The sequence below is a fragment of the Osmerus eperlanus genome, chromosome 4 (genome assembly GCF_963692335.1).
Source record: "Osmerus eperlanus chromosome 4, fOsmEpe2.1, whole genome shotgun sequence".
In the NCBI taxonomy this organism is placed as follows: Eukaryota; Metazoa; Chordata; class Actinopteri; order Osmeriformes; family Osmeridae; genus Osmerus; species Osmerus eperlanus.
Genome location: NC_085021.1, coordinates 9061679 through 9078716, shown reverse-complemented (window position 1 = coordinate 9078716; position 17038 = coordinate 9061679). Strand labels below are relative to the sequence as shown.

Here is a 17038-nt window from a genome sequence, read left to right as displayed (position 1 = left end):
CAATATTACTGAAGCACTGAGCTGATGCTGTGTTGCCTTGGCATTATCCAGATTGCTTACTGGGACGCTGAGTCAGTCAGACGTCGGTAGATCTGAGCCACGCAGCAGCCTAGTGAGGCATGAACAGAGCTGATTGTGGTTTTCTCTTATCCTACTGTGTCCACCCCTGAGCTGAGACCGTCCAGCCTGCTGTCTGCGCGTACAACCTCGAGCCCAGGCGGAGAATCCAACCTGTCGCCCAGCGGTGCCGTCCAGCCACAGCTTGGTGAGGCCTGCCCCCTGGTGGTGGGATGGACACGGTGCATCTCATTTGCAAAAGGAACCCCCCCCCCCTCGGGATAAGCAGTGAAGACACTCTAGCCAAAAAACCTGATTTATTAACATTCAAAATGAAACACGTAAAATAAATAGACGACAAATGCAAAAAAAAAACAAAAAAAAAAAGTCAAATTCAAAACAGACTGAGACTAACCTTACCACGCACCTTTCTGTTCTAACGTCTGTCGACAAGACACACGGCGAACAACACAAAACATGAGACACGCAGAGCCTTCAGACAGGGGGGAACCTCTCTGGGGTCTGAAGGACCATGCCGACTAGATCGACAACCATGGAACAACATACAAACAGCTCCAGAGATCTGACTACATCGGGTGTCTCCTCTACGTCGCTCCTCTCTGACAGCCAGCCACCAGCTGGTGGTACACACCACGGATGCACTGGAATTATATACGGAAGAGCCAGCAGTCCTGCATTAGCTGTTGTGGGATTAACTGTGCCGGTTTAACTAGAAGCCAAACTAGAGCTGTAGACGGTGTCTGTCCTGGTCCTGGAGCACCGAGGATGGGGGTGGGAGGTGTAGCATGGAGAAGCCTCTGATGGGACAGTCTGGCCTAAGGGTGCTCCCTGGTCCGTCCTGGTCCGTCCTGGTGTGTAGGAGCCAGGCCTGGTCTGCCCCCCCCCCCCCCCCCCCATCCCATGGGTCTAGGTGCGCCTCCTCTTGGCGCCCCCGGGACTGGAGGGGTTGCTGCTGGCGCTGAGCGCCTTCTCCGTGCCGCGGCTCCTCTTCCTCTTCTCCGCCTCCTTGCCCGTGGACACGTCGGCGGGGGCGCCCTTCTCCTTGTCCCGCTCACGCTCCTTGTCTCTGCTGCCCGCACGCTCAGTCATCTTCACAGACGAGTTGCTGCCTGGGAACAGGAGAGGTTTAGGTTTAGAGGGGCTTAGAAATGCCAGAAAGACCGTTTTAGTTTGCGTGACGGTTCAACTTTGGCAGGTTACTAAACTGGAAAAGATAGGAGAAGGGAGATTAGAGAAGATGTTCTTCATTGTCCGCAAAGGGAACCTCGTTTTGTTTGTGAGATATGGGGGAGTAAGGTAAGGAGAGGTGGAAGGAGAGAGAGAGATGAGTGAGGAGAGGGTCATGGGGAGGTGTGGAGATGCAGCCCAAACAGGAAGGAGCTGTGATACCTTCTTCATGTGTGGCAGGAGGGTCACGCTCCTCCTTGTACTCCTCCTTCACCTCCTCCTCAGATCCCAGTTTACCTGGAGAGGACGAGAGACACGATGATGCACACACACACTGCCGGGGCTCTCGAGTGTCGCGCCTTCGCCGTGGGACTCACGCATTTCAACCATTCCTCACGCTCTCACGCGACACCTTGCATTTCTCACGCTGAGAGGGGATAACTTGTCCCGCTGTGTACAATTAATGGACGAGGCGCAGGCATACGGAGGTATGTTTTCTGCCGAGTTGAGAGCTGTTGTTGACAGGTATGGTAATCTCACGCCAAACTTTTGATAAAACTTGAGAGCCCAGCACTGCAAATGTTTAGAGTCCATTAGTGAAAGACTTGGAGCAAATAGAGAATCTGAAAGGTGAAGGTTGTGAGGCCAGGTAGAGATGTGTTGTGATGAGTGTCTTGTCTAAAGCATAAATGTTTCCATACCTTCTTTTACATCCTGGATCATTTCATCAGGCAGCATGAAGCCCTTCTCTGAGTTTGGGAAAGGCAAGATCTCTGACTCGTGCTGAAGCCAAACAGGCAGAAAAGAAAACAATAACATAACAGACAGCATCACAGACAGAAATCCCCTACAAAAGCTCTGCTCTTCTCTGCAGAATCCCATGCGTGCCATCGAGTTACATGTTGAACTAACCAGGGCCTGCATGTCGTACATGGTCCCTAGGTGGTCCCATATGACGCTGGAAGACACCTGCCGGCCAATGTTCTGGCTGAATTTATCCCGGATACAGATCATGTGGAAGTGGCGGTTAACTCCTACATTGAAGACACATCGTCAACACAAACAAGTACAGTACAGCCCTAATAAAAGCTGAAAACATAGCCAATACATTCCAGGTATAGATAATGCGAAGATATATTTTTTTCTCTCCTAATTCAATCAACTTAATTTGAGGACATCTGAATTTGTCTCACTAGCTCGAGCTATTTAAATAGCAAGCGAGCTATCCATTAGCTTGGTCTATTGTTTACGTTTTTGTTGACATTCTGAACACAAAAAGTATGTAGCTGAAGACTTAGCTTATAATTTCCCAATGATGCTTTATCTTCCTGTTTTTACATCAAATATTACAATGCTAGTTATCTTGTTAAGTAGTCAACTTTGATTGTTTGTCAAGCGCAGAACATCGTCACTCCAATCCGTGGCTTCGGCCTATCCTAGCCTCAGTAGCTGGTTAGCTTTGGTTAGCTTGATTAGCTTACGTTAGCATTACTGCACACAGCGGATTTTTGAACGTACCTACGGGTTTATGACCAAGCATTGCATGGAAAAGGCACACTTCGACCTCTTGACTCCATACCACCGAGTCCTCGAGGGGACCGATTCCCGAGTCTGCTTGTTTGTCTTCAGCTGGAATCACCTCGGCTTCCCCCATACTGCTGCTGATACTGGTGTAGCGCAGCTCAGTGGTGCTAGTCTAGTCATGTGCAGTTTCCGATTGAGTCGTTTTGTTTGTTTGGACTCTACTGCTGCTGAGTAAACTGAATTAACGCACCACTCACCTGGCTCTAATCGGGAAGGATTTTCCGACTTTTGCTAGGCAGGCACACAAAACAAAGAACAAGTGTGTGATTAAAAGGTATTTGCCCCCAGTTTGACTTTCATCACTGTCTAGCATACTTTTGGCTTTGGGAAGTTGAGCAAAGGGGACCAAGAGGCAATTCCACATCTGTTTGAGAAGAAAGCGGCCCCAGCAGGGGAGACACACCCATTTTCAGTCCCCCAGGCTGCCCGGCACCTGATCTCCTCTAGCACATATTTTATTTATATCAAGTATTGTTGATAGGACCAAACTCTCTCTGTTAACCTTGATGACCCGTAGTCATCAGTAGTCACGTCACAAACGCATTAGAAGCCAGATTAAAGCACACTCGTTACATCTGCTTGACAAGAACATTTATTGTAAACAAAACAGATGTGGGACCAGAGTACAGACCCAAGAGAAAACAGATCATGGTTCATTTACTTAAAACAATGATGGGTTGCATGGATTTCACCAAGCAGAGGGAGCATGAGCTTCAACAGATGAACACTATATTTATACAAAACCAAAAATTCTCTTCAGACAACTCAACCACCATGAGTCTGCTCTCCTCCTGGTAGCAACACTGCTCTCCAGAATGGCCCGAGCATGAAACCAGACCGACCGGAGGTCAACTATCATTCCATGCTAAAAGTAATCAACTGTGTTTGGATAGGTCTTAAACTTTCCACAGTTCTGTGATGGCCTCCAGAAAGAGGTCAGATTTGAGGCCTGGTAATGGGAAATGACAACTGGGATTCATTTTTAAACAGTACCCCCCAACCCCCCCCCCCCCCCCCCCCCCCGCAGATCCTGTCATCGTACTAATTTGCTGGGTAACTGCAGAGCTTTTCACACAGCTGTCACCAAAGCGTACACGATGCATCAGGGATTTGTCCAACGAGGGAAGATGGCATTCTAGAGTTTTGCCAGGCCCCTGGTCACAGCCGAGCTCAGAGGTTCATTGGTCCCTTTGGTCTTGGAGGAGACTGTCTCCCCCTACAGACTGTCCTCTGATACACCCAATCAGTCAAGTACTTGCTCTACTTATCAGACACTCTCCATACTATAACACACAGGTGATGTCATAGCAGATCAAGAAGACAGAATGATCCCTCATATTTCAATTTCAGACAGTTTCCATTTCAGTATCGAAGACTATGTGAGGCAAATCTGAGATCTTGATGAAGGTTTCATGGCAGGGTGGACTTAGAGTACAGAGTGGAGGACATACACTTTCTAACCCCCTCTTGCTGCACTCTCTCCCTCTCTCTCACACACACACACACACACACACACACACGTCGCTCACTGGCTGAGGGGTTGACAGACCACTGAGATCAGACCCAACTAGACAATCTGAAATGCTTTGTGGCCAGCAGCTTCCCGCTCCTAAAGTAACTATGCCACTTAAATAACCCATTTTAAAATTCTGGCCTTTCAAAATAACGTTATACATGAAAATATCAAATGAGAACAGACAAAGGCAAAATGGATGAATCAGAAAGAGAAACATGAAGGATACACGAGGCACAGAATAAGCTGTTGTACATCTGTAACAAACCACTTTACGCACTAGAAAACATCCCGTAGTCAAAACTATTAGACAGCAGGTCGGCTGTATCCATGGGCAACACGAGCCCCTCCCACTGTGTATTTAAGGAACAGAAATGTGGTGGCAGTGAAGGAGGGAATGAAATAGCGAGGAGGGGAGAGAAGGAAAAAGCTGGTGTGGGAGGCAGGGGAGCTGGGAGGATGGAGTTTACTGCTCCTTCTTCTCAGATTCGGCCTCTTCTTTTGCTGCTGCCTCTTCTGGAGAGACTTCCTCATAGCTGGAGAGATACAGAAAGTAAATAACTTTAGAACCAATATTAAAATCGAGCGTTTTGACATGAACCATTTCCAGTGGGAGAGCAGGAATGCGGATGAGGTCTTAATGGTGGGCAAACAGAAGAACCTTGATTTCCAGTGACAGACAGGAGCAAAAAGATGATTCCTCCAGGAGGGGCAGCAGAGAGGGGTGGGATTGTCTCAGTGCAGACAGGCAGCAGAAAGGGGCGGGATTTATTTTGGTTCAGATGGGGTAGCACAGAGGGGTGGGATTTGTCTTGGTGTAAAGGGGCAGCAGAAAGGGGTGGGATTATCTTGGTGTAGAGGGGTGGGATTTGTTTTGGTTCAGATGGGGTATCACAGAGGGGTGGGATTTGTCTTGGTGCAGACGGGCAGCAGAGAGGGGAGGGGCAAGAGCCATCCAGTCCTGGGTGACCGGGGAGTATGAAGCAGAATGGAGAGGGGGCGTGGGAGGCGTACCTGCCCAGGAGAGGGGGCGGGGCCTTTAGGAGGTGGGCGTGTATCGGCGGCGGCGGGGAGAGGAGGAGGCGGGGTTCATGGCTGTGGCGAGGCTGGCAGGAGAGCCGGAGACGCTGGGGAAGGAGGTCAGCCGCGGGGTGTGGGGGAGGAGCTCCTCGGACGACTCATAACTGGCCCCGCCCCCACAGAACGAGGAGAGGAGGGGGAAATGAGAAAAGATGAGAGAAAAAAAAGAAAGAAAACCAGAAGGGAGCAAGAGAGAAATAAAGGGAGGGAGCAAGAGAGTGAGAGAGAAGTAGATAGCAGGTCAATAGACTAGTAGGTAGTCTGAAGGTATTAACAACTCTAGAGGTGAGGAGGATGAGGAAGATGGAAAGCTGAAGACAGGGGAGGGGAGTGAGGGAGGGAGGAGTGGAGGACGCAATTCAGCCGACCGGGGTTAAGATGGCTGGTTTCTAAGTCCCAGAGTCACCATGGAACCGCTCGTGGTGAAGAGATGTGTTTTAGTGCCCATTCTAGACAACACAGAACAGCTCTTATTGGAGCATGCTGGTACAGGAGAAGACTGTGAAACAGAGGATGGATGGATGGATGGGACATGTGACAGCCTGAGAAGGATCCAGGATGTGCCATGTCTGGCTGAAGCAGACCTGTACAGATCAGAACGGTTGGGATGAAAGTTCTGCACGTCTCACCTGAACATCTCGGTGAGTTCTCCCTTCAGCAGAGCCACCACCACTGGGAAGCCTATGCATGCTGGCACCAAGTACAGCAAGGCAGGCTGGGAGACAGGAAACGGAAGCAGTCAGTCAGTGATCTCAGCCTTTTCTGGAAGGATACAAGACAAGGCCTGTGGAAGGCTACTGTTGAAGTCTTACCTGGGCGTGTTTGAAGGTGTGCATGACAAAGATGGTGAGGCCCAGACCAAAGATGTAGGCCAGGAAGCTGGCATAGAAGTAGGTCCTGGAATTCTTCTTCAAACTGGGAGACAGAGGACTGTGGCATGAGACACGGTGTAATGATAGGGAGAGGGAATTTTAATAGCGATGACACGGACGATAAAATAGAAGACTGGAGCTCACCTGACATCAAACCTGAGCAGCAGAGCAATGAAGATGCCTGGAGAACAACAGGAGAGAGAGAGTGGGAACTGAGGAGTGGGTAGCAGGACATGGAACTTCCACTACTGCAGATCTAAATCTAGTCTGGTGCTACAGGGAGCTCTCTGGCTCCAGCTCCATACTGGTCCTATCAGATTGACTAGGCTTGATCTTGATAACACTTATCAACACTCCTGGCTAAAAGGGCATGCGTTGGTTTACTTTACTGGCACAATGAACTCAAATGAGTCAGACTGTGTTCATAACATTGGCGGACCAAATATAAGATTCGGGGAAGTGTGTCATTCCCTGAGCCAATCATGATCTTGCTAAATAAACAGGTGCGTGTGCTGCAATAGTCTGTCTGTCTTACCTCACACACAAGATAGTCAAATGTCGATATTGTAATGCAATGCAGTGTTTCCTTGAACAGTGAACGGTGGAGTGGTGCTAGCAAAATAGGGCCTTTGTGAGGAACCTTCTAGATTCATTTGGTATGACACCTTCTCTGTAGTGTGTATATATGCATAGATGACAGCATAGAGATAGGAGGGCATGGATCATGTGTGCGGGTGTTGTCCTACCAGGGATGACGATGTCTCCAAGCCCCAGCATGGCAAAGTTGCTGGCGTCCAGCCCCCTCTCCAGCAGGTCTTGAGGAAACACCACTGAGGGGGAGAGGGAGGAGTTCAGAGAAAACGTACCAAATCGCTGACTTTCACAAAGCCCAGACAGCCGGGTCTACTCACACTTGATCGGAGCCTCAAAAGACTTGGCCACAGTTACCATGACGTTGGTCCCAAACACCTGGAGAGAGAGAGGTTGTCACCACACAGCAGCGTACAGTCGTGTGCCCCAGGTATGCTCAGGTGGGAGGGAGACTCACCCAGAAGACGTCGTACACAAACAGCCCCCCCAGCAGGATGCAGCCAGTGCTGACAGTGTTCAGGTGCAAGAGCTCCACCCCGTTCAGGGCGAACGCCAGACCAAACAGGTTATTGGCGATCCAGTGCTGTGAAATCATAAAAACATACCAATATGTTACTGCTTCTCCACAGCTGTAACAGTTATATTGACAAAGCTCCCAGAAAGACATGAATCAGTAGATACTTTTGTTTGGGGGTCTACTCTAGGGTCAGGTAGCTGGACTCTAGGGTCAGGTAGCTGGACTCTAGGGTCAGGTAGCTGGACTCTAGGGTCAGGTAGCTGGACTCGTCACCTTTTTGAGGATGTACCAAACTCCCACCACGCTGCTGATGGCCAAGCAGATCAGGTCCTTGGTGTCAAACTCATAGTTGACGATCTCTGGAAGAGTGACAGTCAAAATTACTAAAAACACTGACTGACCCTCTCTCGCGCGCGCGCGCGCACGCACACACACACACTTCTCTTCAATGCTGTCCTAATCTGTAGCTGCTAGTCTCACCTTCTTTGGTCTCGCCTGAGCCCTGAGTGAAGAGCAGCTGGTACTGCTTAATGGGTAAATTGGCAGGAAACACCCGGTTCATGAATGGACTGGAGGAGAGTGAGGCAGAGAGAGAGGGGGAGGGAAAGAGGCATGCGTCAAGTCAACAACGACCCGGTCAAATCTGTCCACTTCCAGGTGGTTTGTGGGTCTCTCCGCTCTCTGCGTTACCTCATCGTGTGCGACAGGGCCAGGATCCCCAGGACAAAGAAGTACATGGAGAGCAGCATGTTGATGTACTCCTGGGAGAAGATCTAGGAGAGAAAACGCACCGTCATCCCCACACTGGCATCGGTTCACCTCTCAACAGGCACACAGCCTCAGTCCTAAAGCAGGAGCTCCAGAATGAGACAAACCAGACAACAACAACAAGGGGCACAGGCAGACAGAGGACATGATGGAACTCACCTTGAAGAAGAAGAGGTATTCCATTATATTGAATGATTGATTGTTGCATAGAAATGACCAGATGTTAGGTACTATATAAGACTATGTTTATTGTTTGTCACCTCTCTGCCGAACGACTGTAGTAACACGTGTCCTCCGGTGTGACGGGTCACAGAGCACTCTGTTACATGCTTTAATATTTCCAATAAAGAATTTGTATTAATCCGGCAATCACAGCAATCCAGTTGTACAGTGTCTTCAGAAAATGTCCTTTACAGAACTCACCTTGAAGAAGAGGTAGAGGCCAAAAAGGGTGCAGCTGGCAATGATGGGAAACCTGGCTGCATCTCTGCTGGTGATGGTCTCTGGCATGTCTGATGCATTCTGGGAACACAAACAGACAGAGGTTGAAAAACATCACTGCATAAGAAGGACCAGAATCCTAGTACACTCTAACAGAGGCACTCCTTAAGAAACCATCAGAACCACCCACATGGAACACTGGAACAGGCTACTGGACGCCCTCACTGCCTGCTGGTATATGGTTCTGTAATATTATTGTCAATGGAGCACAAGTGTAATAGAACACTATTGGAACTTTACACGTATCAGTATTGCGCCATCTCATCCCAATCTGGGCTGGAACGGGGGCTGGGAATATCCAGTCGGATGTGGTGATGAGCAGATCCCCCAAGGGGATCTCCTAGATCTAGCCTGATCTGCCAGGGGAATCTACTAACTGGGTCGGTGAGAGGAAATCAGAAAAGAGGAGGCGAGATGGAGTGAGAAAGAGAGAAGCTAGAACCATGGCAGTCCCTCAGCAGACCAAATCAGAGGGTCTGGCCAGTCAGGCCACTGTTTATACAATACCACCCCCTCAGGCCTTGTACTAACATTGTAACCACGTTAACCGCAAGCAGTCCCACACTCCTGTCACTGACTCCAAGATGACACCATACTGTGTACAAAGTGTGTGTAGACTGCCCTTCTAATACTCACGCGGTACGCACCATTTTCTCCATTGACCTACAGATGAGATAAGTGTACAGAGAAAGGGGTTAGCAGAGCGTGAGGGGCAGACACTGCAACCACACAAACCGTCCTCAAACACGATGCACTCTGCAGCAGTGGGAGTTTAGTAGAAACACTTTAGTTTCACACCACTCGCCTACCCTGGCAGGCATCCATGACAACCATGCACTATTTTCACATACTAGTGTGATATGAGGAGGAAGTTGTGGAGATGAAACTAGATAGCAAACATGCAAATAACGGGAGGGCAGGTGGGGGTGACGGCTGGACCAGTCACAGTGCTGACCAGACCTACATTGTGAAGACGTGGGTGTCATCTGAGCTTGCAAACTTACACATAATCGACTCTGCGCATGTCTACAGATATGACAGGAAACCCCCCCCCCCCCCCCCAAAAAAAAAAAAAAAACACGAAAGTCGTTGTACACGTCTCCATCCATCATCCCATTGCTACCTAAACCTCGCGTTGAGATCTGTCACTGTGAGATTATGCGGAATGGATTGGTAAAGCAGCTGGCTAAATAAAAGGTATAAGCTACAAACAAGCTGCAATCTATCTTTCAAGCACATAATTGCGAGGAAAATTAAGCTAACTCTATAAATGTCACCAAATTGACTTAGCTAGCAAACATGTTGCAATCAGTCATTGACGCCGGCCTGCTCTATCCGGTGTCACCGCGGCGGTGCAAGTTAAACTAAAGCTGTACTATACTACGACGCAAACAGGCTAATTACTTATTTAGTCTCGTCGAGAGATTGGTTGACATGTCTTTTGATTGTTGAAAGGTGACAAATCCAACGTGTACTTAAGCCAGATCTGTTGAGGCTAGCTAGCTACAATAAACCTCTGCGAAGTAAATTGGGGCAACAACATACCAAGGACTAGCTAACAACCAGTTCCCGTTAGTACCTTGGCTTTGGAACAGTTGACGGACCGCAGAGCTCCGAAGAAGATGGGCAGCAGGGCCATGAATACGAGGCTTCCATATGCCAGCGCGGTGCCCTCTGGTGTTGCCACAAACTTGGCCACCGTGGCGTTCACGGCGTCGGTACCGTTGGAGTCAGTTGCATTCAGGCCGTCCAGGGTGGATGGAATTTCAGTCGGTAAAGCCGATGCTTGGTCAACATCAGCCATTGTTGCTTGTTGTTCAGCAACCCTTCAGAGAACGCGCTGTCTATATGCTGTTTGAGAACACTTTTTGTTTCTCATTCATCTAGGTTCTGCTTCAGTTAAGGCCACGTTTCCTAAATCTTCTCTGCAACAGCTGGATATCGTTGGTTTTGACTGAGACTGGTTTTGTTGTGTAGATAACATTCAATGTTTCTCGTTACCGCCGCCTAGCGGTTTGGGTTGGGAGAACAATGACGTACCAGTGTATGCAGGTGATTTTTTTGTTCCACACAGGTCAATTATTTGTGGCTTGCCCAATGTACTACATTTGTGGTTTATATTTTATTAAAACATCTAAAAAGTACCACACAAAGCATCATGTAATAGACATTTCTGCAATACAAAACATTTACATTAATTCATGTAAAAATGATTTAAAAACAATTTATTCACAATCATCAATATTTTAGGGAAATGATATTGAGAGCTAGAGACAGTTGAATGAATCAATATCTAACCTGAAGCTAGTTTCACAGCAGAGTCAAATGATCCAGTCTCTTAACCCTTGTGTTATCTTCGGGTCATTCTGACCCATCAGTCATTGTGACCCACCGTCGTATTGCGACAACTTTACCGCATACAAAAACAAAGTGAAGCATTTTCTTTTAACCGTTGGGCTGTCTCAGACCCCCCACATTGCAAAGGTTAAAAGAAAATTATTTGTATTTGTTTTTGTATTGGGTAAAATTTGGTAAACACAACGATGGTTCGTTATGAACCTTTGGGTCATGTGACCCGAAGGCAGCACAAGGGTTAAGACAAATCCAAGACTACTCTTGGTATGAACCAGGACAGGGTGTCTGTGTTTGTTTTCCAATGAAGGATTGATTAAAAGATGAGTTGAAACAGAAGGACAGAGGTTTTGACTGTTCAAACTGGGAGGCTCAGCGATTAACCAACTGGCAAGATTGAGGTGATTACAGATAAGAGTGCAGGCTAGACCAGATGATCCCAGAGAGGATGATGAAATGAGGCAGAGCCCGTGTGGGCTGTGCTGAGGATGGAGTCCGTAGCTTCACCTCCACGGGGAAATGGTCACTCACCCTCAGAACCTGCACACACAAAGCCAGAGCTATCAACAGCAAGACCTGGGCCCCGTTCCATAACTCCTAATCCCGAGCCACACACACCCCTACACTGCTAGTCATTTCTCAAGGGAATTAAGTAGGGAGGAGGACAGGATGTTTTCTATTGAATTAGAACCACTGTGTGTGTGTGTGTGTGTGTGTGTGTGTGTGTGTGTGTGTGTGTGAGAGTGAGTGAGTGTGTGTGAGAGTGAGTGAGTGAGTGAGTGAGAGAGAGAGAGTGAGAGAGAAAGCATTGTTACCCTCTGTTTAGTCATCTTGAACTCCTTGGCAAAGTCAAACACCTTGGCTGAGTATGGCTCGATGTTCTTCAACAAGGACGCACCATGGACCACAATCCTAAGAAACACACACACAAAGGCGAATGTACCCCATCTCATCACACCCTGCTCTACCCTGTCCCATCCTTCCCTCCTCTCTCACCTGTCGTAGGGACAGTTGGTGATGTCCCGAACGGTGGTGTCCACTTTGTCTCCTATTAGCCAATAGAACCCTGGCTTGGTGAAGAGGCGGATGTCCTGCTTCTTTGTCCGGGTCATGTACCCACACCCTGCCTTGAAGTCCCCCAGAAACATGACATTCTAGGAGAAGGGGGGGGGGGGGTGACCTACAGTTAGGTCTTGTAACATGACCAGAGACCCCCCAACAATGACCTTCCCTTCTCATTACCGAGGTGTTCATGAGTTTTAAAACCTCTGGGAGGATGTCATAGAGCTTGTCCATCTCCTGGACTGCGTTCTTAGGGTAGGAGAAGAGGGGGACCAGCGCTATCTGTCCCAAGTCTGGAAGAACAAGGAACACAACATCAGACACAGCAGAGGGACTTAAAAGGGGATCTTATTTACTTTCTACCGAATGACACCCGCCAACCGTATCAAGAACATGGCCTCTTGTCCATGCGTATGTGCATGCTTTCTTCTGTGCGGTGATACAGTATATGCGGTTGTCGTTCGGTAGAAAGGAAAAACGTAGTTCTCACAAGCAACTGCTCACAACAAGATCTGTGGATTATCTTGAGTGACGGGTCATGATTTCTGACAAGAGACATTGCTGTTGAGTTTTTCAACTGCCAAAAGACCAGCCAAATCTAGTTCCATTATATAGAGAAGGCAGACATCTATGGCCAAGATCTCCAAAACTTTGCAACTCACAACAAAACAACCTAGATGGATAAACAACACTACAGGTAAGAGGAAAAATAAGCATTTTTTAATTTGGGATTAACTTTCCCTTTAAAGTCTTAGACTCCAAGACTTAGAGGGACTTTAACAGTAATACTAAATAACATGTTTACCAACCGGTTTTGTTGCTTTGTATGATCAGCACAAATGGTTCTCTGAAGAAATCATTATTTGTATCTGGGTACTGGTACTGACCAGTTATATTCACTGAGCCGATCCTGCAACATAGACATGTTGGAACACACATACACAGACAATTATAATGGGATCACTGTTCAAGGGAACATGATGACTGATGACAGTTGGTTAGATACAGCACGTTCAATTGTTTTTGAAAGGAAGGGTAACAGTGATACCGGTCTGCCGTCCTCCAGAACTACAGACCGGTATCACTGTTACCCTTCCTTTCAAAAACAATTGAACGTGCTGTATCTAAACAACTGTCTAACTTTCTCTCTCAGAACAACCTGCTTGACCCCAACCAAATCGGGCTTCAAGACTGGCCACTCCACAGACACTGCCCTCCCTTCAGTCACCACTGCCCTCCAGTCTGCCAGAGCGGCTTCCAGGTCATCCGTCATCATTCTGCTGGACCTTTCTGCAGCGTTTGATACGGTTAACCACCAGATCCTGCTCGCCAGACTTTCTGAGATGGGCATCACTGGCACTGCACTCCAGTGGATCTCATCCTACCTGTCGGGAAGATCCTACCAGGTTTCCTGGGGAGGCAAACTGTCAGGCCCTCGCCAGCTCTCCACTGGTGTCCCACAGGGCTCCGTCCTTGGACCCCTCCTCTTCTCTCTGTACACCACCTCACTTGGACCAATCATCACCTCCCATGGCTTCTCCTACCACTGCTACGCTGATGACACGCAGCTGTACCTGTCGTTCCCCCCGACCGATCCGGGGATCTCAGCTAGGATTGAGGCCTGCCTCACAGACATCTCCGCCTGGATGACCGAGCACCACCTCCAGCTGAACCTCGCCAAAACAGAACTTCTCATCATCCCGGCTAAACCCTCCATCTCCCACAATCTCTCAATCACCCTGGGATCTGCGACGGTGACCCCTTCATCCTCTGCCAGGAACCTTGGGGTTACCATGGACGACGAGCTCTCCCTCACGGCCCACATTGCTGCTGTCTCCCGGTCGTGTAGATTCACCCTCTACAACATCCGGAAGATCAGGAGATACCTGTCTGAGCACTCCACCCAGCTGCTAGTCCAAGCACTTGTCCTCTCCAAGTTGGACTATTGCAACTCGCTGCTCGCTGGTCTCCCAGCATGTGCAACCCGCCCTCTTCAGAGGATTCAGAACGCAGCGGCCCGCCTGGTCTACAATCTACCCAGACGCTCCCATGTTACCCCGCTCCTCATCTCTCTCCACTGGCTACCTATCATGGCCCGTATCAGATTCAAGACCCTGGTATTGACCTTCCGAGCAGTGAACGGGACTGCACCCGTCTACATCAAGTCTCTCCTGCAGCCTTACACCCCCACCCGTCACCTACGGTCTTCTTCAGACAACCGCCTGGTGGTCCCACCGCTCAAGACCGCCCGGTCCCAACACAAGCTCTTCTCCTGTCTGGCCCCCCAGTGGTGGAATCAACTCCCCACCTCCATCAGAGACACTGACTGTCTCTCCACCTTCAAGAAAAGGCTCAATACGCACTTGTTCCGGGAGTACAACGGTACTTAGGAATGGTTCGCTTGACCCGATGTTAGTTTCCTCAAGGATCACAATGACTCTTGCTCAGAGACTTGTTGCTCTTGTGGTTAGTGGTAACTGATTTAAAATTGTTTGTACTCGCTGTGATATATTGTTATTATTGTTGCTTTTTTTTTTTTTTCACAGGTACACTTGCACTTATAGCAGTTCATGTTGTTTAATTGTAACTTGTTTAACTACATGCTCTTATGGTTCTTCCCTTTGGCACTTACTTTGGTTGTTCACAATGTGTGCTTCATGTTTTGGCTACTCGCAATGTTTTGTGGCTATCTCGTTGTTATGATCAGTGACCTATGCACTTTGTAAAGCTCTCTCTTGGAAGTCGCTTTGGATAAAAGTGTCTGCTAAATGAAGAAATGTAAATGGACTGATGTGTGTGTGTGTCAGAGTCTGATGATTTAGATGAGGACAGCTAAGGGGAAAGTCATACTGTGTTTCTGGCCTTGCATACTTGTCCTTGTGTCAGACTGTTCTTACCCATCTGGGAGGCAGATGTCAGTGTGCTCTTACCTATACAGGTACACATATTGCTGCTTGTCTGTAGGTGTTGGTCCCAGACCTACACTGGACACAGACTTGTAGCGGGTGTGCTCATTGTATCTATGAGAGCAGAAACAGACAGGAAAACAAGGACACTATATAACTATAACTGACACACTCTCTAGGGGGGTATATATATTGTAATGCATACACTTTCTCACAGAGCACCATCATGCCAAGGAACATCTCCATAAAACAGCATCTCTATAAAAAGAATATTTAACTGCATCTGCTTCTTTACTGAAGCAATACTAACTTTCACTGAGACCAATGTTGACTAGTTTAGACTGAAGTAGAGTATAAATGAATGATATCACAACAGACAAGCTTCTGCTGACTTTGCCACAAGAGGATAAACTCAGTTATATTTCCTGCAACACCCGAGTGGGTTGCTCTGACAAAACAATAACTCCTAGCTTGTTTACACCATCTGACATCAAACGAAAGAATCCCAAGAACCCTAGGATGTACTGTACATTTGATGGTAACGGTAAATCCAGTTGGAAAATTCAGTTATCCCTTTTCCTTTAAATGATTTGACCCCAAACCTGGCATCATCTACTGTACCTGTTTAAGGACGTCACCAGAGCCTTGGTGGCCTTGCCCTTGGGGTCCCTAACCCCCTGCAGCAGGCAAACGTCACAGCGAGACACGATCTGGAGACACAACAACAAGCTGATCATACTGAGATGTTCTGGTGTGGAATGCTCCATAAACCTGACCTTCCTTCTTTCCCGCTTTCATGTAATCTGTGATTTAACATTAGTGGATAGGTGAAAACTAAGGCCCCGGACATTGATCTGCTCAGATGTGGGATTTCCCAGGCGAGGGGAGGAAATTAGGTTGGTAGCATTTATAGAGAACCCAACACAAACTAGTTTCTCTCGCCTTTGTGAGTGTGTTCAGGATTTGAAATTTGGACGCCTTGGTGCTGTTGAAGCCCTGGGTGTTGAAGGCACAAATCTTAAAGGCGCTGCAGGAGCCCCATAGCAGGAGCAGGGAGAAGAGGAGGAGGAGTGGAGGAGGAGAGAGGCGCTGCATGTTTCTGGCTGGCTTTCTGCAAAGAGAGAAGACAGACATTTGGATCAAAACTGAGGCTAAAGAGCAAGTGGGAGAGCAGCTACAAGAGTAGTCAGCACTTCCTGTCAGCACTTCCTGTTCGTCATGGCTCAGGCATGGCTAGTTGGACAAAAGTAGTTAATAATTTCATTACCTCAACACAACAACTGGGTGTGGGAACTAGGAATCCTCATTTCCTATGTAAACTTGGTTCACTGAAGGTCACAGCCAGGGATGTTGACAATGAGACTGAATGCTTTCCATGCAAGTTGAGACAGATTTAATAGATTTACTGACTAACTTTAAAGTGTAAACAAAATACATCGAAGTGTAGTAGAACCGTCCTGCTTTCAGGATGGCCCGGAGGCCTCAGACCACACTAGAATCATAGAACCATCCTACAACCACACAGGTTCTCCTCTACCATAACTAATATGATACTTTTAGTCATGTTGAGCTCCTCTGATATCCAATGAACAACACTTCCAACATGTTTCACAAACTGCAACCAGGCTTTTTGTCTCATACGGTCTTTGCTTTAAGGAGTTGTCTGGTTCTCTGAATACCCTGACAAACCAGTCCAAACTACAGAGAGGATTTCAACAGTCAGAGTGGACATGTTGGTATGCTGTTCTCATAAATGGGGTCATGTTTTCTATCCATAACCTCAAGTTGTCAAAGATGTTAAGAGCCTCCTACTTACAAACATCAATAAACCCCAAAACCCACATGCTCACTTACTGAGTCGTGTGAGGGTAAAGTTATGTGGCAAAAATAAAATTATCTTACCTTATATGTTGGATGCGGAAGAGCTCGTCAACTAACTTGGTAATCCGTTGGTGATTTTTCTCACCAGAAGATTATCACCTGGGTGTAGGCCCAGGTGTCATTTTACATCCACCCTTTAACGAGCTTTTACCTGTCACCTGACATT

General features: G+C 47.9%; 3 protein-coding genes across 4 annotated transcripts; all 3 read right to left on the bottom strand.

Annotated features, from left to right (window-relative positions):
* Positions 1-357: 357 nt before the first annotated feature.
* Positions 358-3208, bottom strand: mrgbp (MRG/MORF4L binding protein). Its single transcript, XM_062458682.1, has 6 exons — positions 3027-3208; positions 2764-2941; positions 2158-2279; positions 1947-2028; positions 1468-1542; positions 358-1187 (listed from the first exon to the last, which is right to left on the bottom strand). The coding sequence occupies exons 2-6, from the start codon at positions 2897-2899 to the stop codon at positions 985-987; spliced, it is 618 nt and encodes a 205-aa protein (XP_062314666.1). The 5' UTR covers positions 2900-2941; positions 3027-3208; the 3' UTR covers positions 358-984.
* A 195-nt stretch (positions 3209-3403) lies between these two features.
* hm13 (histocompatibility (minor) 13) lies at positions 3404-10637 on the bottom strand. 2 transcript variants are annotated; one of them, XM_062458679.1, is made up of 13 exons: positions 10251-10636; positions 9308-9334; positions 8594-8692; positions 8093-8175; positions 7883-7971; positions 7676-7761; positions 7343-7468; positions 7206-7263; positions 7041-7124; positions 6439-6475; positions 6235-6337; positions 6052-6137; positions 3404-4878 (listed from the first exon to the last, which is right to left on the bottom strand). In XM_062458679.1, exons 1-13 carry the CDS (start codon positions 10473-10475, stop codon positions 4809-4811), a joined length of 1173 nt encoding a protein of 390 aa, XP_062314663.1. In that variant the 5' UTR covers positions 10476-10636; the 3' UTR covers positions 3404-4808. The 2 variants fall into 2 exon arrangements, with proteins under 2 accessions (XP_062314663.1, XP_062314664.1); XM_062458680.1 differs by lacking the exon at positions 9308-9334 and having other exon boundaries at positions 10251-10637.
* A 242-nt stretch (positions 10638-10879) lies between these two features.
* Positions 10880-17036, bottom strand: LOC134018604 (deoxyribonuclease-1-like 1). Its single transcript, XM_062458681.1, has 9 exons — positions 16894-17036; positions 15934-16102; positions 15613-15701; positions 15016-15105; positions 12895-12995; positions 12266-12378; positions 12020-12177; positions 11839-11935; positions 10880-11563 (listed from the first exon to the last, which is right to left on the bottom strand). The coding sequence occupies exons 2-9, from the start codon at positions 16084-16086 to the stop codon at positions 11429-11431; spliced, it is 936 nt and encodes a 311-aa protein (XP_062314665.1). The 5' UTR covers positions 16087-16102; positions 16894-17036; the 3' UTR covers positions 10880-11428.
* Positions 17037-17038: the final 2 nt, after the last annotated feature.